Source organism: Thamnophis sirtalis, unplaced genomic scaffold (assembly GCF_051295495.1).
Source record: "Thamnophis sirtalis isolate CommonGarterSnake01/CBP01778 unplaced genomic scaffold, rThaSir2_p1.2 scaffold_12, whole genome shotgun sequence".
Classification (NCBI taxonomy): Eukaryota; Metazoa; Chordata; class Lepidosauria; order Squamata; family Natricidae; genus Thamnophis; species Thamnophis sirtalis.
Genome location: NW_028261392.1, coordinates 25,647,721 through 25,670,507, shown reverse-complemented (window position 1 = coordinate 25,670,507; position 22,787 = coordinate 25,647,721). Strand labels below are relative to the sequence as shown.

Sequence of the window (22,787 nt, the reverse complement as noted above, 5' to 3'; positions counted from 1 at the left end):
TGCCCCAATTATGGGAGGAAGCTAACTGCTTCCATTATCTGTCAATCGGCTCATCACAAGAGTCCATCACGACAGAAACCCAATATTTTTACTGTTGCCTTTGTTATATTTGTGTTATATTTGTGCTGATAAATAAATAGCTTAATGGCTAAGACGTCTGCTTAAGATGTAATATAGCACAGGTTCGAATCCCAGTAAGGGTATGGCTAGTTGATGAGAGCTAAATAGCTTGAAATAGATCTATACTAGTCTCCCTTTAGGACTACCTGCATAGATATTTATTTATTAAACAAACTTATATGGCTGTCCAACTCACACCTGATGACTGTGCGGCTTATGTATTCATCACAAGTTCTTGCTAAGGCAGTCACACTCAATGTCCACACCTGAACTGTAGAAAGAAAAATGTTCTGGAGATTCCTCATTCAGAGATATAAAAATAAAACCTGGAAATATGGCAATATTTCTATGATCAGCCTTCTCCCCTCCCGTTTTGTCATTTTATTTTGATAATCTAAGCCACTCTAAATTACTTTGTGATCTGGTGTGATAAATCTCTCTCTCCAAGGATGGAACAACATTGGTTTAAACAGGAATGAGGACTGGTTTGAGTGTAATATTAAGCTAATGAATTTTATATTTAAAAAGAAGCCATTACAGCTGCTTCACTACAACTCCCAAACAATTCAGATGAAGTGAGCTTCAATTATGTTATTCAAAAGTAGACTGCCTTCAAATGGATAATAACAAAAGATAATGCCTGATTATCTTCTTTTGAAAAAGAAAGCTTGGACTGTAATGGTAAGAACCAAGTTTTATTTCACTTGTCTTGATTGTCTCACAATGCAATTTCCTCCCCCCCACCCATCATCACAACCACAGCAGCTGTATAAAGTTAGGCTTGGCAGAATCCTTTGGCAGAAAATTAAGGTGTCTAGTGCAGTACCTGACTGTAAACATTTAGCTGGCTCAGATCGGTCTCCAGGAAAAAGTGTACATATATATACATAACAAACATTATAGGTAAGGCAGCATAAAAACCCTTGCAAATCATTGGGCCCATGTATAGCAGGAGACATAAATGTCTATTTGCTAAGAGTATTTACTTTCTCCCATATAAAATTAAAGTAGTTTTGTATAAAAATAATACTCTGAATGTCTTTTCACAATGGCCAAGTGCAACTAGATTCAGATTTTATCTAAATGCAGCCTTCTGCTGACTAAGAAAATAAAAATCTCTGTTCTTCACAGGAGAACTGAATTCTTAATCTTCAGCCACAGGCACGGGTGTTCATTTTATGGTACTCTTTCCTGTTCAATAAGACAGCTTATCCAGCTTGTCCCTTATGAATCTCAACCTTCAGGTGCAATGTTTTGCGTGCTAATTTACATTCTTATTCTGATTTCAAACATATTTTCACATCGGAGTTTGTTGCTCAGATCCAACTTCATTTTCATATACGTGTTTCTCTTTTTCCAGTTGATCTTTTTCTTTCTTCTTCTCCTCTTCTTCTGCAAACTGCGCTTCAACCTCAGCTGGATCCACATAGGTGTAAAAATAGGCCATAATAGCAAAAATTATAGTAACTGCAAACAACAATGCTGCAAAGAGAACATATTCTGCCCACTGTGAAAAAAGAAGGAAAAAAAGGGATGTAAACAGGATTTTTGCACATTACAGTCTTGCTAATGAATAACCATGTCTACATTGATTTAGAGAATAGAACGGCCTTATCTTCTCTGAGGCGAAAATTACTGTTTTTTAGGCTTCAGAATAACCTCAATTGACTCAAAATGGTACAAGTAACAATTTGAATTCTAAGATACTTGGAGGAACTAGTACTAATATGGAAAATTAAAATGGTGTTTCATATTTGGATCACCCCAGAAATCCTTTCCATTTTCTACACTTTAGTAGAAACTTTCCATACTTTCCTTTTGCTGTTATATCTAAAGCGCCACAAGTTGTATGCATGCACAACGTCCTTCAGTATCTTACAATCACATATCTGGGGGATGATACCACATTGCACAATTCTTTTACACCGTTCAGATGTCACTAGACTTTTGAAGTTCACCTACAACATGTTAATCATTTCAAGATATTAAGAGGTCTTCAATTTCTCACTCAGCAGCAATGGCACTGATCTTCAGTCCATGATATTTAAACTACAGCCTGCAGGCCACCTGAAATGAGCCAGATTTGGGAAATTCTGACCCAGTGACAATTCTCAGCTTTTGACCATTCAATGACATCTCTCAACACTGGACATTCTGCCTTAGGCCTCCGGTAATGCTAAAGCATTAACATCAGGAGAACCTGATTCCCCTATACCAGGGGTGTTAAACTCAAGACCTGTGGGCCGGATCTGAAAACAGTGTTTAGATCTGGCCCGTGGGGCCGACCTGGAAACAGTGAAGGACCGGCCCATGGTACCTCTGCCAGCAAAAATAGAGCTCCATTTTCAATGGCAGAGAATTGTAGGAGGCGGTTGCAGCTGAAAACGGAGCTTGCAAGGGCCATGCACAGTCGTCCCATGCTCCGTTTTTGCTAGGAAAGGGTTGCAGGAGGTTGTTGCAGCCAAAAATGGAGCTTGGAAGCTCGTTTTTGCTGGCCAAGCACTCGGGCCACCACAGGTGCCCCCAACATGAGTGATGTCAAGCTGACCACACTCACCCTGGCCACACCCGCCCCCTCAATATCAAACACAATCCAGTGATGTGGTTTTCAATGAAATTGAGTTTGGCACCCCTGCCCTAAACCATGATCATCCTATGAAGTTAGGTTCAATTAGAACATACAGTTAAGGCAAACAATACATATATTCTTCTGGACAACTTTGGCATAAACATGATGACGTTTTTTAAGGGATTAAAATTTGCTGGGCAATAGAGGGAAAAGTATCATTTGGAAAAGGCTTCAACTTTAGTTCCTTGGGAATAGGTATCTTGATGGAATTTTCAGCAACCATACCTAGAACTGTACCATTAGTCTTTAGATTAACACAGGGAATCATTGCCTAGAGATATGTCCTAGTCTATAGCTTTCCCCAATGGTAGAACAATTAGGCTTAGTTTTTTTTTTAAATGTTCATTTTTGCAAATAGGGTATTTTAATATAAAAAGATCATCACTTGCCAGCTTCATTTAATGACACTCTCTAGAAAGAGACTGTCTACCTGCAGTGGTCCATGCTGTCATAATTTCCCATTTTGATTACTGGAGTTCTTCATTGTATATGAGAGTCTCGTTAAAAACAGTCTAGAAATCTATTGCAAAACAGATCTACAAGTTATTTTTTAAAACTTTTAGACCTATTTTTAAACATAACTTGTAGACCTACGGTATTTAAAAAAAACTCAGACAGGAAGTTATATTCATAATATGTTAGTCTATTATGATTTCTTATTTGTTTTCAGGGCTAATTCAGTTCAGTGGGTATGACCAGTAAAGTTTCGCATAGATGAGATCCTCATATATTAAGCGAAGAACTCCCATACCTTATTCATAACTTATCTTTTTTTTAAAGGCTTTTCCTTCTTGATTTCTCATGTTGCAACAACTAGGAAGCAGTGGTGAAATTCAAATTTCTTTACTATCAGTTCTGTGGTGTGGCTTGGTGGGTGTGGCCGGGAAAGGATACTGCAAAATCTCCATTCCCACCACACTCTTGGGCCAGTCGGAGGTGGTATTTACCGGTTCTCTGAACTATTCAAAATTTCTGCTACCGGTTCTCCAGAACCTGTCAGAACCTGCTGAATTTAAGTGTTTTTTGATAGGTATTTTAAGATACTCATCCCAAGGAAGTCCAACCACCATCAACATGACTGTCTTTTTATTCCTAGATGAAAACATTTTTTCTAAGTTCTAATTTTTTTTGTTCTTAATGCTATTTATGGTTTTGTTTTATTGATTTTATGCAATATATTTCCTATTACTGTATTTTATTAATAAGTAAATAAGTAGTTTATTGAGTAAGTTTCCAGACCGTATAAATATACTGCAGGTAACAGGTAATGCAGGTAATACATGCATAACTTAAAATTAAACACTAATACTAATAAAATTTACTGACATTAATTCTGTATTCTTTGTTGATTAGCAAAGTTTATCAAAGTTTTGTTTTGGCTAATAATTTACCTGTTCATCGAGTTTTGAAGCACCAGCTATAATAAGAACAATGATATTGCCAAAGGCCACAGTCAGTAGCCAGCCAGCTTGCAGCACAGACTTCATGTTGGTAGGTGCCTACAGAAATAAGATATACAATTCAATAGTTTCAAACCTTGTTTCAAAATCTAGTAAGGGATATTTAGTTTTAATAATTTTCAAAGTGCTTCAGCCTCAACATGGTCCTGAGATCTTCACTTCAAACAAAACTCAACCATCTCAAGATGAGCTGTTCTGAGGAAACCATCTTGAAATGGGTTGTTGTCATTGAGCTGAGGTTTCTCTCATAACAAACCAAACCCTATATTCATTTTTTTCTGAAAATATGCCTTATGTTGTCAACAGCACTCCACAGTCCAACAGCAGGTCTGTTGTAAAGCAATACAATACAATACAATAGCAGAGTTGGAAGGGACTTTGGAGGTCTTCTAGTCCAACCCCCTGCCGAGGCAGAAAACCCTATACCATTTCAGACAAATGGCTATCCAACATCATCTTAAAGACTTCCAGTGTTGGGGCATTCACAACTTCTGGAGGCAAGCTGTTCCACTGATTAATTGTTCTAACTGTCAGGAAATTTTTCCTCAGTTCTAAGTTGCTTCTCTCCATTAGTTTCCACTCATTGCTTCTTGTTCTACATTCAGGTGCTTTGAAGAATAGTTTGACTCCCTCTTCTTTGTGGCAACCCCTGAGATATTGGAACACTGCTGTTATGTCTCCCCTAGTCCTTCTTTTCATTAAACTAGACATACCCAATTCCTGCAACCGTTCTTCATATGTCTTAGTCTGCAGTCCCCTAATCATCTTTGTTGTTCTTCTCTGCACTCTTTCTAGAGTCTCCACATCTTTTCTACATCGTGGTGACCAAAACTGAATGCAGCATTCCAAGTGTGGCCTTACCAAGGCATTATAAAGTGGTATTAACACTTCACGTGATCTTGATTTTATCCCTCTATTTATGTAGCCTGTGTTGGCTTTTTTGGCAGCTGCTGCACACTGCTGGCTCATATTTAAATGGTTGTCCACTAGGACTCCAAGATCCCTCTTACAAAGCCAAGTGAGTTACCTGTGAATATGAAAATTCAAGTCCAGTCACTGAGAAGACAACTTCAGCACAAGTAATAATGAAATACTGGGGGATTTGCCATGCCATACTGATTGTGTTGGCTTGAATATCTTCAATGTATTTAACGGTTAGGTTCGTGCCAGTACACTGAAAGAAAACAAAATATATTCATATAGTACCTTTTCCTAAAATAAGGAAAAAGACACCAAAATGTAATTTCTTTTACTGATATTGTATCATATTTATCTGAAAGGTAGGCAGTCTTGAAGTGAACCTAACCTCCTTTCCCTCCATAAAAGAATCAAGATAGAAAAACCTCATCTATCTCCATATCTCTCTCTCTCATCTATTGCCACTCAATCGAACCAGACCTTCCAATTTTAAAGGTGCAGCGTAGAGGAGAAATCTGTTGTCCTCTGGAGATTATAGGATAGTCTTATATTCCATGTCAAGTCATATAGAACCCAGAAAATCATAAAAAATAAAGTTTGTTTTCCATATTATTAAAATTCTTCAAATTAGTTAATTAATTTTGAATAGCACACAATTTCTTTGGGCAGATCATAAATTATAACATAAAAAATCAATACAGCCCCTAAACAAGATAGTATCTGACCAACACATTCTTAAAGAAACCTATGGAAAGATTTCTGACTGTTATCAAGGAGTGAGTCAAACAATCAAGATAGTGGCCAGAATCAATACTGAAAAATAGCAAGGTTCTGATCACACTGTTAGGGACACCATCTTCAGGTAATGACCCAAAGTTTTTTAATTATAAAAACCCACTCCTTATTTACATTGCCTGTATTTTCTATTATTAACCACAACAAAACTTTCATGAAAACACATCTGTCTATAAACAACAATGCAACTTCCTCTCTATTATTTGGCACCTGTGATAAAGTAACAATCATTAAAATAAGATGACTGCTAAAAATTCAACTAAGGCCTTATTATAGGGGTTTAAATCTTTGACTGGCTTATGTAGTAAATATTTGGTTAATTCAGGCACAAAGTTTAGAACTTACCCCTGTGACTATAATAGTGTAAGCACTGCCATAACCAAATTCCATGGATGGAACTTCACACGTTTTATTATGAATGTTAACAGTAACATTTTTTCTGGAAAAAAAGCAATAAGAAAAATTAGGTACTGATAAAGTGATTTTCAAACATAACTTTTCTTTGAAAACCATACCCAAATTTTGGAAAGAATATCACAAATAAATGTAAAAAAAGCCTATTCATATTATGAGCATCACCCCAAAGTAGGTTTGCAAATTTTAATTCCTGATTGTAAAAGGGGTGTAGCAGGCACTTTTTAAGATAGTTTGTGACAATTCCCAACGCATCATTACATGTTCCTGCCACCTGTAATCAACCAGCACAACATTCTTCAAGAGCCTCATTAAAAATAGAAACTTGCCAAGCTCTTTTACATAATCACAGAAAGAGCATGTAATTTAAAAACAAGCTGGTTGAACAGGCAGAAAACAAGCAGTCTATTGCCAAAAGATGATAAACCCCAAGTAGGCAATTAGTCTACAAACCAGGATCCAGTGAACTTTTCCTAACTCTCTTTGTAATTCAGCTGCTACTTTCAGTATTTTAACAAAGTGAAGATGTTGGTAAGCCTATATCTAGGATTCTTTTCAAATCTTCCATTAATGAAATAACAGACATCATTTGTTTCACTCTTTCTATGAAATGTTTTCCTCTCAAAATTAACCAAAATAACTCCTTTTTAAACCAAAATAACCAAAATAACTCAAATGTTATCTTGCTCATGTAAAACTATGTCATTGGTATAAATTATTGTATTATTTTATAAGTCCAAGTGTGTTTTGCAAACTTTTAAAATTCAACAATTAATATGGATAAAATCTTTGGCTGATAATTCAGGGTTCACCACTCCACCTCTTTTCAGCAATGAAAAAAAGAGGTGATGGACATAAATAAGAAAATTAAAAAGGAGTTCTTGTCTCCTTCCATTCTTACTTTTTTTTTCCTTTTCCTTTACCACTTTTGACTATCCTAGAACTTGTTTCTCAAAGGTCCACTAGTTTCATTATTCATTTTTTCATATTTGCTTTCTCATGTTTTTTTAAACCATTTTTTCTGCCATTTTCTGTGACAGTCATAGCAATTTTACTTACTCATGTGTGATGCACACTGAAACATTTCAGGTCAAGATGGGGAAAATGGCAGCCACCGTGTCTTGGGGGAATTGCCACTGGGTTAACCCAGAATGCTTAGATCTTGATGATTAGCTACATCAAAGGTTAGACCCTCTAAGACAGTGGTTCTCAACCTTCCCAATGCTGCAACCCTTTAATATAGTTCCTCATGTTTTGGTGACCCCCAACCATAAAATTGGTGTCTCGGTTCCTAAGGCCATTGAAAATATGCGTTTTCCGATGGTCTTAGGTGACCCCTGTGAAAGTGTCATTCGACCCCCGAAGGGGTCCCGACCCACAGGTTGAGAACCACTGCCCTAAAATGTCATTTTCTCCTGCAACAGCTAAGAACAATTTTAGAATCCAGTATAGATAAGAAAAATATGACATGAACTCTTCAGCATAGTTGTCAATCAACCAGTAGATCATAACTTAAATTATAAACGTTATTACAGGTAAACTTAATAGTATATTCTGTGAGATGTACACATTATTTGTACCTAATTTTTTGGGATTAATGTTCACTTTCTATCAATTCCATCTTAGCAGCGTACTTTCCCATACTAATACTCTCCAGAATTATTGCAGTTGCAACTGTTAGTTAGCATCTAACAGCATCAGTTGGAGGAAAGCTGTTCTATTGTAATGTTAAAGAATACTTACGATCCACTTGGAAAAGCAGTGTAGTTGGTGACTGAGAAAGTCGTCAGTTCTCCAAAGGCCACATCACCCAGAGTGATATTAATGACTGAATCCAAACTGTTTATAAATCTTTAAAAAGTTTAAAAGTTGCATTAAAAAAAATTGAAAGCCATTTTAGCCATTGATTATCATTAACTGGCATTTCCTTAGTACAAGTAGTCCTCAACTTAAGACCACAACTGAGCCCAACATTTTTGTAGTTAAATGAGACATCTGTTAAGTGAGTTTTGCCCCATTTTACAACCTTTCATGCCTCAGGTGTTAAGTGAATCACTGCAGTTGATAAGTTGGTAACACCGATGCTAAGTGAATCTGGCTTCCCCATTGACTTTGCTTGTCAAAAGATCGCAAAAGGGAATCATATCACCTGAGGACACAACAACAGTCATAAATATGAACCAGCTGTCAAGCATCTATATTTTGATCACATGATCATGGGGATGCTGCAAAGGTTGTAACTGAAAAACAGTAATAAGTTGGATTTTTAATTGCTACTGTAACTTTGAACAGTCACTAAATAAACTGTTGTAAATTGAGAACCAACTGTACTGACATTTCATTCTTAAATATTATTAACAGAGATTTGCAAGTGTTTAGTAATACTATAGCCAAAGCTTTCTTATTCCAAAAATTCTGGGACAAGATACAAAATTTAGTTATACAGCTAAAGGTGTTATAATTTAGACTAAGGCTAAAAATCTTGAGTGCTGTTGCCTTAAAATAGTACAGCGCTCCGTCCACTCTCTCCCACGAACAATCTAGAGGTCCTCTACATATACAGTACATGATATCTCAACTTCTCTTGTCTTGCTTTTGCAGGCTATTACAATGGAGTCTGGTGTGGGTTTCTCTGTAAGAGAAAGTCACCTGGAGACAAACTTATGGTTTGAGGTGTATCACCACACCTAGATAGTAGAGCCATCCAAGACTGTCTTCAGTGTCAAAGCAACTAAACCCTGCCACAATATTTAGTTCTAGACTCTTATCTTTTGGCTTAATAAAATTAAACATTAACCACAATAAAATATAAATCCACATAATTAATTTTTATTACCTGATCATATTATTGCCTTGTTCTGGTTTTTCCGTGATGCCATCTATAAACTAAGAGGGAGAAATAGCTTGAGTAATGGTAATAAAATCCACACAGAACAGTTATATTTCTTTACAACATAGGCATTTTCTTGATTTTTGTTCACAAACATGCTTATATCTGGATACCACTAATATTTAAATGTTCTATACAGATAATGACTACATCAGACAAATAGGTGTTAGTTTGGACTTATGGACATTCTGTACAGTGCTTTCAACCCCTCAACCTTTTTGTACTGTTTTCTGAAGTGCACTGCATGAATATATCAATCAATCTTAACTATGTTAAACAAATATATTAAACTTCATTTTAACCACAATTAAGTTTCAGAACAAAGTCCTGTCAATCAAGATTTCAAGCCAATCCCAACCCTGATATAGAAAAGAGCATGATTAACTTTCATTATTAAGAAAGTCATGAGATTATAGGAATAATAAGAACACAATATGCATACTTGTTCCAGGTTTTAAAATACATGAACACATAACCATTCATGTAAGCAGGAGATAAAAGGAAAGGAGATCTAATGAAATCTAACTTATGCTGACACTAAAATATATCCACACTTTTCTGCTCCTGCAAATCAATCTTGCCATTGTTTCGTCTGCATTGCCCTCATATTGTTATTATTGTATTTTGATCCCATTTTAACCTTATCTTTATTAATAAAGTTCATAAAAGAATACTATATATGATTTAAAAATGGTCCTGTGTATTTTTCAATATATTTTTGATATGTTAACTTTTCCATACTTATCATATATAATACTTCATTTAACTATTTCCCAAATGATGGGGAAACTGACTATTCTCTTTTTGAGGATCTTATTAATTCCATCTAGTCACAACTTTTCTGATATTTCCTTTCACTTAGGCCCAATCAGTCTTCCTTCAGATTTTTGTGTTGTAATTTGCTCATTCATTCTCTCCATTGGATCAGACCACCTTAATACATTTCTTTTGTGTTGATTTCTTTTTTCTTTTTTTGTATTTTGATCTACATTCATGCATTCACTCTTGTCCTTATTTCATCATGCTTTATACTTACTTAAGAATCCCACCCTACTGCACTCAACATGTATTTTTCCCCTGATATAATCAACACTAATTTCCATATAACATTGGCAGATGTCTTCTTCCTATGAATACACTCTTTATGTTTCAGTGTACCATGCTAAATACAAATTTCCACAAATGGGAAGGCAGAGTAATTAAGCTATCATTTAGACACATGAAACCTTATTTTAAATATGGTTCTTTTGTGATCTTTTATCAAATGTATTCTGCTTTTCTTCTTTAATTCATCTGGATGAGTTTTTTTATTTAATTATTATAATTATTTACATACTATTCCTGTGCCCAAACTCTGTGTATGCTCAACAGCAACAGTCCTATTATAGCCTCTATCACATTTATACATTTTGTAATTCATACATCTAGTACTAATTTTTAATTGATAATAAATGAGCTAAACAGAACAAATAATAAATTTACCAGCTTTGTTTCAATTTGGGGCTTATTTTTTATTACAAGAGTATGGCGTTGTTTCCCCAAATTTTTCAGTTCTTTTGTTAGAGTGTTATTTAGATATGATATATCAATATTGTTTGGTTTCTTCATTTCATATGTCATATATTCCGTCTGTAAATAAAAGTAAAAAACAATAAAACAACTGGCATTCTTTTCATGTAACTGAATAGTTTTCATATCTGTCAATTAACAACAACAACAACAACAACAACGATGATGATAAGAAGATAAACAGCAAGAAAAAATCACAAAGTACCAGGACTTGCAAATTGAAGTTGAGTGACTGTCGTGTGTTGTCCCGATTGTAATTGGAGCCCTTGGAGCAAAAGGGCTACCTCGCTATTTGGAAAATTTAAATTTATCAGGCTTGAACATTCTGATTCTACAAAAAACACCCTATTTGGAACAGCTTATATCCTCCGTTACCTTAACAGTTCCTAGGTCCTTGATTAGTATTCGAGCTGTTGAACTACCAACCAGCCCTAAAGGCTGTGAATCTCACCAAAGATTAACCACATAATAATATACTTTATTCATTAAACATAAACTCAGCCAACTGAACACTAAAAAATGCATCACAAATACCAGTGACTGGTGCTAATGGTTGATACAGTTTGTCGCCAGCATCCTAGGTATCATCCAAGTACCTTCTTAAAATATAAAATGTTCCGAGTAGCGCAGTTTTTTGCAGTTCCGCTGATGTTATTGCAGGAAGCTGCAATTTGTTGATGTATCTTGTAAAATTCTTGGACATGGTGTCAAGTGCCCCAATGACAATGGATATCACTGTTACATGCTTCATCCATAGCCGTGTAGTTTCGATGCCAGGTTGCGATATTTCTTCTTCTTCTTCTTCTTCTTCTTCTTCTTCTTCTTCTTCTTCTTCTTCTTCTTCTTCTTCTTCTTCTTCTTCTTCATCATCATCATCATCATCATCATCATCCCTCCTATTTTATGCTTTTGATACCTCATCAAAAAAATCCTCCATTTGATCAATTAAGTTGAAATATGATCAGATTTTATTGCTATTAATTTCCTTCTAACATTGTATCTCCCCAACCATTTCAGCTGTACACATGAAATTTAACGTCTGAATACTGGTTTCATTCCCCTTCTGTGATGTGTAATGCTGACAAGAGGTGATGAGCTCTTCTTGGATGAGAAGCAAAACATCTTCAAAGAAAAACCAGAAAGTCCAGTTGCCTCAAGCACCATTGGGACAACCATGACTTGGATGACTGAGAATCTCCATAGACAATAGAGATGATGGTATAATTTCAGAAATGTAGAAATTGTTAATATTAAAACAGAAACTGTTCTTTTTTATTTGTGAGATGGTATGCAATGTAGGAAATTGTGGTCTATGTATGAGAAGACATATATTCCCAAACTGTATTTTGACTAATAGTATATTTGCTAATTTCTAATTAATGCTGAGAAATTTTATCTCATTCAAATACATTTGTTTTGAAACTAGAATAAAACTTAAAATGAAATCGTAAAACATACCGCATTAAATTGACTCAAGGGAATGCGCTGTCCAGCAGTAGCAATTGTTGCATTAGTGTCTCCCAGATTTATTACTTTGACTTGAAACTGGTTTTCTGAAGGAAAGACTGGAAGAGTTTGCTGGGGTAGACAGTAACAAACAGAAAGTGCTATTATGCCAAACTTCACCTTGAAAGTATTTTGAGAACTAGTAACGTATATTCACACCCACAAAATGTTGTTTTGCATTATTAATGACAGTTTACATTTTTAATTCCCCCATCCAATTTTGAAGGAAACTTCCTATGAAATTCATGGCCTAAAACAGGGGTAGCAGCTGTGGGCAGTCCCATCATCTTGCTCTGTGCTCACTGGGACTGCTAGTCTGAGGAGAAAGACTAGGGAAGATGTAATTTTGCTGGACAAGGGAGCAGACCACCAGCCAATATTATGTTACTCATCTACAAGACTGAATTTTTATTTTTAAAAAATCATCAATAAAACAAATCTTTCCTTACTTCTGTCTTAAACATAGCTAGAGGGCAAATGACAGGGAAGAACTGAGGCTCCTCCTGTTTCTTAATAATCAGCCCAATTCTTTGTCCCTGCAGTCTCTCTCCACTTTTCAAAATAAACCTTTATCAAAGACTTAGGCCTAATCTAAACCAGAGATTGTCAAATCTGTTTCTCAGGCCATGAAACCTGTTTGTTAAAAAATATTAATGATAAAAAAGCCCCAATCCAGTTTGGTGGGGCTTCTGAAGTTTAGTTGACGAATTTACCCTTCCTGCTATACCAGAGTGACTAAAGTGAAGAATATCTATCCATAAGAGACTTGGGGAGCCTTTTAGTCCCTGACAGAAAGGTTTTTTTTTAATGCACCCTCTCTTCAATGGACCAGTGGGGGGGAGGGGATCTCTTCCGGGAACTCAGTTTGAAAAATCCTGATGTAAAGGATATCAAGATCCTTTTATCTAAGCCACGGGTGTCAAACTCGCCACGTCACATTGCTGTCATGTGACATTTTGTGACCTTTTCCTCTTTGTGGAGCTGGGGTTGGTGTGGCCTGCATGTGAAGCATTCAGCCTGAGGGCTGCCAGTTTGATCGAAGCCATTTGATTTCACAGTTATCTTTAAATGATATCTATCCCCCTGTATAAGAAACATATACAGGTGGTCCTCACTTAATAATCATAATTGGGACAAGCAACTCCATTGCTAAGCAACATGGTCATTAAGTGAACCACCATACGACCATGACCTTCAGGTTTAATGCCAGCATCTTCATTAACTTTGCTTGTCAGAAACTGGTTGTGAAGTTGCAAATGGAGACCACAGGATACAGTGACAGTGGTCAATGCACATCAATTTCAAAGTGCCGAAATTGTGATTGCATAATTGTCGGGGATGCCACAATGGTTGCTATGTTCTAGGACTGGTTATAAAATTACGTTTTCGATGCTCATGTAACTTTGAACAGTTGCTAAACAGGGTAGTTAACCAAAAATTATTCTCTATAGCACTTCCTCCTCCTATAATGTAAAATCTGGATTCTAAATTACTTAAAAGATTCATGAATAGACAATGCCCACTACTTCAAAATTTTAAGTCTTATAATTTAAAACACTCGTGGACAGAATTTGACTCTATTTTTACTTACATCAATTTGAACTTGTACCAGAGCAGCAACAACAAAAGCCAAAGCTGCCAGTAACATGCCAACTGTCATCTTTCTCAGAGGCCTGGAATCGAACAAAGGAGAAGGAGCAATTCAGGAATACTTTAAAATAAATACTACAAGCATTAAAACAACATTATTAAAATAAAAATAATTATGGGCTTCGAACTGTTATATTAAAAAGAATACACCATAATACATAACTAATTTACTTTTCTTTAAATTCTCCCTTTCATTCAACCTACTTCACTATTGAGAAAAATATATCTCCTTTATCGATTCTAAGCTTTTAGCAAACCAAAGCAAACCTTTCCAAATTAGTTTTAAAAACAAAATTATGATGATGATGACCGTTAGTCATACAGTCAGCCATATATTTAGACTGTACTTGGCATTATTGTCCACTTATCAAATCTTTCCCAAGCACTTGAAACAGACAGGCAATGTGTAGGTAATCCATAGTTATTTTTACAGTCCAAGCCTGGTGGAAACTTAATTCAAGTCTTAATTCAAGACCTAATAGTAGTATTATTCATAACAATGTGAAGACACAGCTGCCAGTTCTTTAGCTGATGGTGGTCTTCATACACATCAACTTTTTCCCAACATAGTAGATATGTGGATCAAGCAGTTAACAGATGAAAATTATATCAATGTGCAGATTTTCTAAGTGCTGACCATGATTTTTTGGTATGGCACCCAGTGTGCCAGTAATGGCTAATTTATGCCAAAATAGTTCAATTTTGATTTTCAGATCTTGATATTTTGTAGTCTCCTCCAATTCTTTGTCTTTTATTCTATTATCCCCTGGATAGTATCCCCACATCAATTATTTCATACTTTATCTTTTCGACCACAGTTATATTGCTAGAGCCTAGATTTTATGTGTTATGAGCCTATATTTTATCAGTCTGTATTCCAAAAATCCCATAATATTTTAGTTTCTTTTTTTAATGTTCCAGTTATAAACCATTGCCAGATCTCATCTTTGTTAACTTCCCCTTTTGTAGAAATTGACCATGTAATGCTTTTCCTTGCCACCATTCTGTTCATGTTTTTATTACAGTTTTGATTTTCAAGTTTTGTTTTCTGTACATTTACTAAGCTCCAATTTTTAACTTGCATTAAGAGCACACCCAATTCTCATGCGGCCTCCGTAGCCACAAAAAATTCTGTGAGATCAGGGGTTCTTTGGAGAATAGCTTCTGTGGGTGTTGGTGAATGCTGTCACCAAAACATCATGGCATGTCACATCTGTCAGGTCACTATCACTGCCCTAATATGTCTACTGTCACAGTAAGTAGTGATGCATATATCTTATCTCCCTAAAAACGTATTTCCACTGTTGTTGGGTCTTTGTGCAATCCCTCAAAACCTGCAGTATATTGCAATATTGAGGAATATATATGTAATCAAAAATGACATTTTGCAATACTGAAAGACTTAGAATAGGTTTCCAAAACTGGTGCCTTTCAAACAAATTGGAATACAATTGTAGTAACTCCAGAGATGAAAGCAAAATTAAAGGAATTTTGAATCAATACATGTTTTTTTAATCCACTATTAGAACAACACAGACTTCATAACTGAATACTGAAAGAAATTTAGTAAGGTGCCTAACTTAATATCAGGACAAATAATTTTGAGGTGTAACATTCACTTTTTTTAAACAGATTCTAGCACAATTAATTTGTTATATGTAAAAGTTGAAGCAAATATTGATATTAACAGGAACAAGCTTTCTCATATGGGTACATTGAACACATCTTACATCCTTCTCACCTGCAAAATACTAAATTAAGATTGTTTCTTTATAAAGTTACAGTGCTTTAATTATTCGTGAAAATTATGTTGAATGATGCTTGTTTTATCTACTGCTTAGTTCTGTTTGTGCCTTACCATAAGAAGAAAAGAAGTTATTTTTCATATAAAAGTATTTTTTACTAGTTGTGTCTCCTCTATAGTTTGATTTGTAAAGTAACCCAAGTCGTTCATGTTAGATATTCACACCATCTGCAGTGGTTTCCACCAAGGTCCTCTGTTCTGGCAGGAACAGAGGTTTAATCCTATTGGTCGAAGGGTCTGACAGCTCCCTATAAAAGGGCTGCTGTCAGATTCAACCTTCGTTGGATTCTCACTTGTTGTATTCAATAAAGAGCTGTTGTTACCATTGCTGTTGTGTGTGCCTATCCATTACCCAATCTAACAGTTCATGTTTCCATCACTACAGGATTTCAGGATTTCATGCATTATTCATGTAATTTTAAGCATTAGAATTTGATACAATTTTCTATTTACAATTTTTAAAAGTCCGAATTTACTTACGTGAAATTTATGTGACACTTTTTAATTAAAGGGTAAATAACAGCATCTACAATGGGGACCATGATTACAATGAGAATTGGGTTTACAGTCTGTTATAGGAGAGAGAAAAAAATAAGAAAATTAATAATGTTAAGAAAAAACCTAAAATGATATTTGGAAATAGCTCAACCCCCAACCCCCCCCCCCAAAAAAAAATCCATCTTACTGTACCTGCATCTGGTCTGGCTGAATTGGAATACCACCCTAAAGGGAAAGAAAAAGGAATGGATGCATTTCACTTATAAAAACTCATAAACATGAATGAATTTAATAATTTGATTTAATTTAATTTAAATATCACTGCCTTAATCTAGCAAGGGGAATATATACATGGATATCTATCAAGTGCATGCTTATCACTTGCTGGGTGAGAAGCTATGGATAACTTTTTAGGTAAAAATACATAATAAAGACTCAGTTAGAATTTGATTGAGGGTTCATGAGTAAGAAATAACTTACAAAATTTCCATCCATAGTTGTGGCTTGCAATGTCCATCGAGATCCCTGCAGAAGAAAAAGTGCAAGTTTTTAAGCAAAAATACAAATTAAATAGTAGAAGCACATTAAGTATCTGCACTGTGGTAGAAGTGGTAGAAGGAAAAGAGATTAAGATCCCACATTGTTATCTGGAAGTGATAGGTGAGTATTTTATGAAAATATAAAAGTAAATTGAATGCCACATAAGAAGCTTTGATAAAACAAAAAATATAGGATCCAGAATGAAAAGGGAATGAATGAAATATGAACTGAATACTAAAGGAAATGACCAAAATGAAATAAATATTTTGAGATGCTTTGATCATATGGAGATAATGGATGAGGATTGAAGTATCAAGCAAATAAATGAAGGAAGAATAATGGATAAAGAGCAAGAGGAAGTCATGGTTGGGTAGAGTTGATGATAACCTCAAAAAGACAAAGGTAAGAATTTTAAGGAACAAAAAGGTACTGTGTGAAGCAGTAAGGCATGGTCCCAGTGGAAGTAACAATGGTTTGCAAAGGTACCAAGACATAGAGTGAATAGTCTTTAGTTAGATTTTGTCTTCTAAATTGTTTCTAATTTTGATTTTCCTTACTACTTTATACCTATTTTTTGCGCTTTGATAAAGTACTTTTTTCAAAAGGGAATACTGTAGGATGATGGGAAGTATGGAAAAATGGATGCAATTTTTATTAACACTATAAAAAGACTTAACTGAAGAATTAGGCATACCATCTCTAATATACAATCACATTGGTTTTCCATTGGATTATATTTTATGTATCTTATTCCACTGTAATAAAAATATTCATATAGAGTTTTTTTAGTCTATATCCAATACTAAATCCTAATGTATAGTTCTAGCAAGCACTGCATGGTCATATGCCGAGGAGGAATAACAATTTTTTCTCACAACTTACCTGCTGATCAAAAAGGGCCCAAAACATAGGAAGAGGAATATACAAGAACAAAACTTTCAAGACCATCTTAACTTCAGTAATAAGTCGTTTCTAAAGCAAAAGAAACAAAAGAAGAAAAGGTAAACAGGTATCTTCCTTATTCATTTGCATTTGCTTATGTGTCAAATATTAAATATTTAAATTCTGCAAAATGAGGCCAATCTCCATATACATATTGAAATAAGCATCAACAATGCATCTTATCTATTGAGAGATACCAAGAGATAAAGAAAGTATGATGAAGACTATCAGTAGGTATGGCAGAGGACTGCCATAGGATAGTCCAGAGGACTATTAGTCCAGAGGACTATTAGTCCAGAGGACTATTCATAACCATATTATAAAGGTGGGATGTTTCTCCCACCCCCCATCCCAAAATAAAGACTACATTATAGAAGTAGTTCTTGGTTAGCAACCATTCATTCAGTGACCATTCAAAGCTACAGCAATGCTAAAGAAATGGTACTGATGCTCAGATCCTGAGGTTATGGCCAATGTAGCACCTCTGCATCAACCAGGGTCTACTTGGCAGCCCTTCAGGAAAGGAAGTACTTCTGCTTAATGGATATTGTTATCTGCTTGGTTTGCTATGAAGGGGAAATAGGTAAATTCATAGAAGCTAAAACAAGCTGATCTTGATGGGTAGACATTATTTTAATAATCAAAACCAGCATCAGCATCAGTGTTGAATTAGTGGGTATTAGTTAATTACTTTTCTTTGTAGGAATGCTGCCTCTATTACAGTGTTTTTCAACCTTTTTTGTGCAAAGGCAAACTTTTTTCATGAAAAAAATCACGAGGCACACCACCATTAGAAAATGTTAAAAAAAATTAACTCTGTGCCTATATTGACTATATATAAAGTAATTCTCCCATGGCACACCTTACACTATGTCACGGCACACTAGTGTGCTGCGGCACAGTGGTTGAAAAACACTGCTCTATTAAGTGTTTATTTACACAAGATCCTGAGTGTTATGTTTGCTTATCTCAAATTGACTTAATATGTTTGTAAGTCCACCCCTATTTGGTTAACTTAGCAAACCCAGAAAATAAATAAATTCCACAACCATATTGTGTAAATACAACCAAAATTGGATTATGCTTTATTTTTATGACTATAATTGAAACGTGGGTGAGTCATAATTACATAATTGATGAAGCAATGCAGTGATTATTTTTACATCTCAAAATTGCGTAACTGAGAATGAGTAGTACATTGCCAGATACAGTATAAACAAAAGATATGCATGATCTCCACAAAGAACAGAATGCTGTTTGAAAAAACCCGAAAGATTTGTCCAAAAGTTAATCTGAAAGTTAAACGAATTAGACCCACATTTTTATTCTGATAAATACAGTAAATATCTAAAACTGAGTAAACTGCTTTTATTTTAATCAACCTAGTCAGCCTATTGAATTATTGAAAAAAATCTTAAAGCATTGTGCATTTTTTTTGTTTGCCCATTATTACGATTTTCTGTTTGTTTTCAAAGTAAAGTAATATTAAATCTAACTGCCCAAATGATACAGAGGATGCTTTAACCTTTATTCTGATCTTATTTAAACTTGTTAAAATTTCTGAAGTTTGGGGGTTTTAAACCTATTATTTTTCAATTATATCTGCTATTTATCTTTTGACATTGCAAGCAAATTTTTAAGGCTGCCAGGTGGGGTCACAAAATTAGACATTTAGCAATGGCACAATGATAGCAATCACTTAATGAAAATAGGTCAATCCAAAAAGTAAAACCTAAAGCAAAGCTGTTGTTGTTATAGTAGTATATAATAAAATTTAATATAGTCCAATAATACAACTTACATCATACTTTTCAGTAGCCCAGTCCAACCAGTGTTCTCTCTTGGGAAATTGTTTGCTGCGATGTTTAAATCTATTTCGAATAGCAAACTGAAAAAGATATAATTTGCAAATTAATTAGAATACTCTTTTTCTTTTAATTACATTCATAAATATTTGGAGGGGGGGGAAAGAACCCAGGTTATCTCCCTGAAATACCAAAAGTTATGGGAATAGAAATTGTGCTAACTAGATGTGAACAAAATTCTCAATCCAAGAGGCGATCCAAGTCCCCCCCCCTCCCCCCCCCACAAAATCTGTTAACTCTTATTTAGTGCCAATTCAGTGCTGACAATTAGTTAACTAAGTTCCTGTGTATAGGTGTGAAAAATAAGTCTTCTTAACTGGAACTTAACATGTGGTCCTGATTCTTCACGCCTGACAATATTAACTACAATAATAAACAGTAAGGAAAATACAAAGTACCATTTCCAGAACAATCAAAGACAGTCTAAGCTACCTCCTTGAACATCCTCCCTGATGCTCTTCAAATATGCTGGACTAACATTCTTATTCCCCTTTCAGCTGGAAATGATGATGAATCTAATACTTTCAATTTCTTGATTAAATAAATTGAAGGAAGACTATCTTTTAACTTTTTTATTTTACAAATACAAGTGGGACAGTGGTGAGATTAGAATAATTTAACAACTGGTTCGCCCAGGGTCACATTGGCTGTTGTGGGAGGCATGGCCCATTGGGACAATCCTCCCATGATGGCCAACCTGACCCCAGGCAAACTGGTTGTTAAATTACCCACCCACTGCTATCAAAGTGGATCCTGGATGCTTCCCTGCAATGGAGAAACGGGCAATGGAGTGGCTGGCATGAAGGAAGGAGTAGGGAGAGCAGCCTTCTCCTTCCCTCGCGCTGGCCGCTCCATTGCCCATTTCTCCATTGCAGCGCAGCGTCCAGGATCCACTTTAATAGTGGTGTGTGTGTGTGTGTAATTTAACAACTGGTTCGTTTGAACCAGTGTGGACTGGTTGAATCCCACCACTGAAATGGGACAAAAACTTCCAGCAAGAAGATAAATTTAAGGAACCCAAAGAGTTATTTAAAAACTGATTCAATAAATCAGTGTTTCTCAACCTCAGCACCTTTAAGATGTGCAGAGTTCAATTCATGCTGGCTAGGGAATTCTGGGAGTTAAAGGCCACATGTCTTAAAGTTGCTAAGTTTGTAATAGATGCTTTATTCAGAATATAAAACTTCCTTCTTTTTATTAGGCAACTGTGTCAAATTTTTGCACAGCATAGTAGTGACCCCAAATAAGCGGGCATATTGATCCCAGATGGTGTTCAGATACTGTTTTCCAAAAATACTTTTCCCATTAAACTTTTTAATACTATGGCATAACTAGTCTGCACCTTAACCATATTCCCATAATGTCTTTAGGACAAAGAAATCAGTCAGTGGATAGCTGCTGATTTTCTGGAATATTTAGCAGGAGTTCTCCCAGTGATATTAACATTCATTTATTCTCCATTTTCCGGAAAAAATAAATATAGTCCTCAAGAAACAATAAAAGGGAAAAAGGAAAAAGAGCAAGAGTAGCATCTAATATCCAAGCAGGAAGGCAACATGCAGCCTTTAAAATACTTAAAGCTAAAAAAAAATTAACCAGGTAATAACTGGTTTGACTAGGCTTCCTACACATTTTTAAAAAATTCTGCATATATTTCTTTCCCCCTGCCCCCAATACTTTTTGCATGGAAACATTTGGCTTAATTGGTTGAACAAGGTAGGGACAAATTTTGTTCTGGCTTTGCTACCCAAGGCACAGTCTTTTCTTCTTGGATTTCAGTTTGTCAACTTCTGTAATTTTGGCTTTAGATAGGAAGAACTAAACTACCTTCATGTTTATTTTTCCTGGAGATGAATTATAGGAAGAAGAGCCAAGAATTCTTCATATGGAGCATAAGGAGGTTTGATCTGCATATTATAATTAAATATGCAGATCAATTGCATAATTGTAAGAGCCATGGTGGCGCCATGGTTAGAATGCAGTATTGCTGGATAACTCTGCCCACAGCCAGAAGTTTGATCCTAACCGGCTCAAGGTTGACTCAACCTTCCATCCTTCCGAAGTAAGTAAAATGAGGACCCAAATTGTTGGGGGCAATATGCTGACTTTGTAAATCACTTAGGGAGGACTGTAAAGGATTGTGAAGTGGTATATAAGTGTAAGTGCTATTGCTATTACTATATTTACCTAAGAACCCTTGGAAAAAGAGGCCTGCCAGAAAGCTTTTTACACTTTTTCTCCTAATTGACAACTCTGCCTTCATTTATTTATTTATTTATTAGACTTATATACTGCTTCATAGGGCTTTCAGCCCTCTCTAAGCAGTTTACAAATTTTTTAGCAAATTGAGTCAGCAACTTGCCCCCACAGTCCGGGTCCTCATTTCACCCACCTTGGAAGGATGGAAGGCTCAGTTGACCTTGAGCCGGTGAGATTTGAACCGCTGAACTGCAGATCACAGTCAGCTAAAGTGGCCTGCAGTACTGCACCCTAACCACTGCGCCACCTCGGCTCCTTCATAAATGCAGATTAGGCTTCGGAGATCATGAAAAACATTTTAGGCAAGAATCAGGAAGAGGAATATTTCTGACCAGCAAACCATCAGTCTACAGCTAAATCCCAAACTGCAATAATTCTAGGTAAGGAACTAGAACTGCTATTCAAATGAAGGGTTTTTATAGAGTTCAGAAAAAAGGGAAACCCGAGACAATTAATAAGAAAGTCACTGAATACAGATTTATTTCAATGTCAAGTTCAAGAAAATAAACTGCCCTTGAAAATGTTAGTCTTGCATTATAGATTGCTTACCGAAATGCATTTACCGACTTGGACCATGATGTTGCCTTGCGGTTTCACTTTCTTGTACATTTTGCTTCCGGCTATGAACACAACTGCAGAGAGAAACCAAGAGATAGCAAAGTTTGAGAAAGTGTTTATATTTCAACAAGGGTGGGTGGGTGGGTAGAAAATCAGTTTATAGTTTAAGAACTAGTATTAAATAAGTAAGGAAAGGGGGAATCTGCTATTAAATTTAAGATCTACGTATGTATTTTCTGACAGTCTATTATTCTTCTGAAAATTATCTCTCATGCACAATCCATAATTGATCAATATAGTCGGGAAACTGTCGTAATGAACCACAGCACATTACAGGTAGTTGTGACCACAATTGGAACTGAAATTTTGG

General features: G+C 35.5%; 1 protein-coding gene across 1 annotated transcript in view; it reads right to left on the bottom strand.

Annotated features, from left to right (window-relative positions):
- Positions 1-794: 794 nt before the first annotated feature.
- SLC15A1 (solute carrier family 15 member 1) overlaps positions 795-22,787 on the bottom strand; it is a 42,598-nt gene continuing 20,605 nt past the window's right edge. The window contains exons 9-23 of the mRNA XM_087726455.1: positions 22,409-22,491; positions 19,537-19,623; positions 17,676-17,765; positions 16,734-16,778; positions 16,446-16,478; positions 16,236-16,324; positions 13,893-13,974; positions 12,254-12,373; positions 10,709-10,855; positions 9,173-9,222; positions 8,080-8,187; positions 6,268-6,361; positions 5,237-5,383; positions 4,141-4,248; positions 795-1,627 (exon numbers count right to left, since the gene is read on the bottom strand). Of these exons, the coding sequence (XP_087582581.1) occupies positions 1,418-1,627; positions 4,141-4,248; positions 5,237-5,383; positions 6,268-6,361; positions 8,080-8,187; positions 9,173-9,222; positions 10,709-10,855; positions 12,254-12,373; positions 13,893-13,974; positions 16,236-16,324; positions 16,446-16,478; positions 16,734-16,778; positions 17,676-17,765; positions 19,537-19,623; positions 22,409-22,491 (1,493 nt within the window). The 3' untranslated portion in view covers positions 795-1,417. The remainder of the gene's footprint in view (positions 1,628-4,140; positions 4,249-5,236; positions 5,384-6,267; positions 6,362-8,079; positions 8,188-9,172; positions 9,223-10,708; positions 10,856-12,253; positions 12,374-13,892; positions 13,975-16,235; positions 16,325-16,445; positions 16,479-16,733; positions 16,779-17,675; positions 17,766-19,536; positions 19,624-22,408; positions 22,492-22,787) is intronic.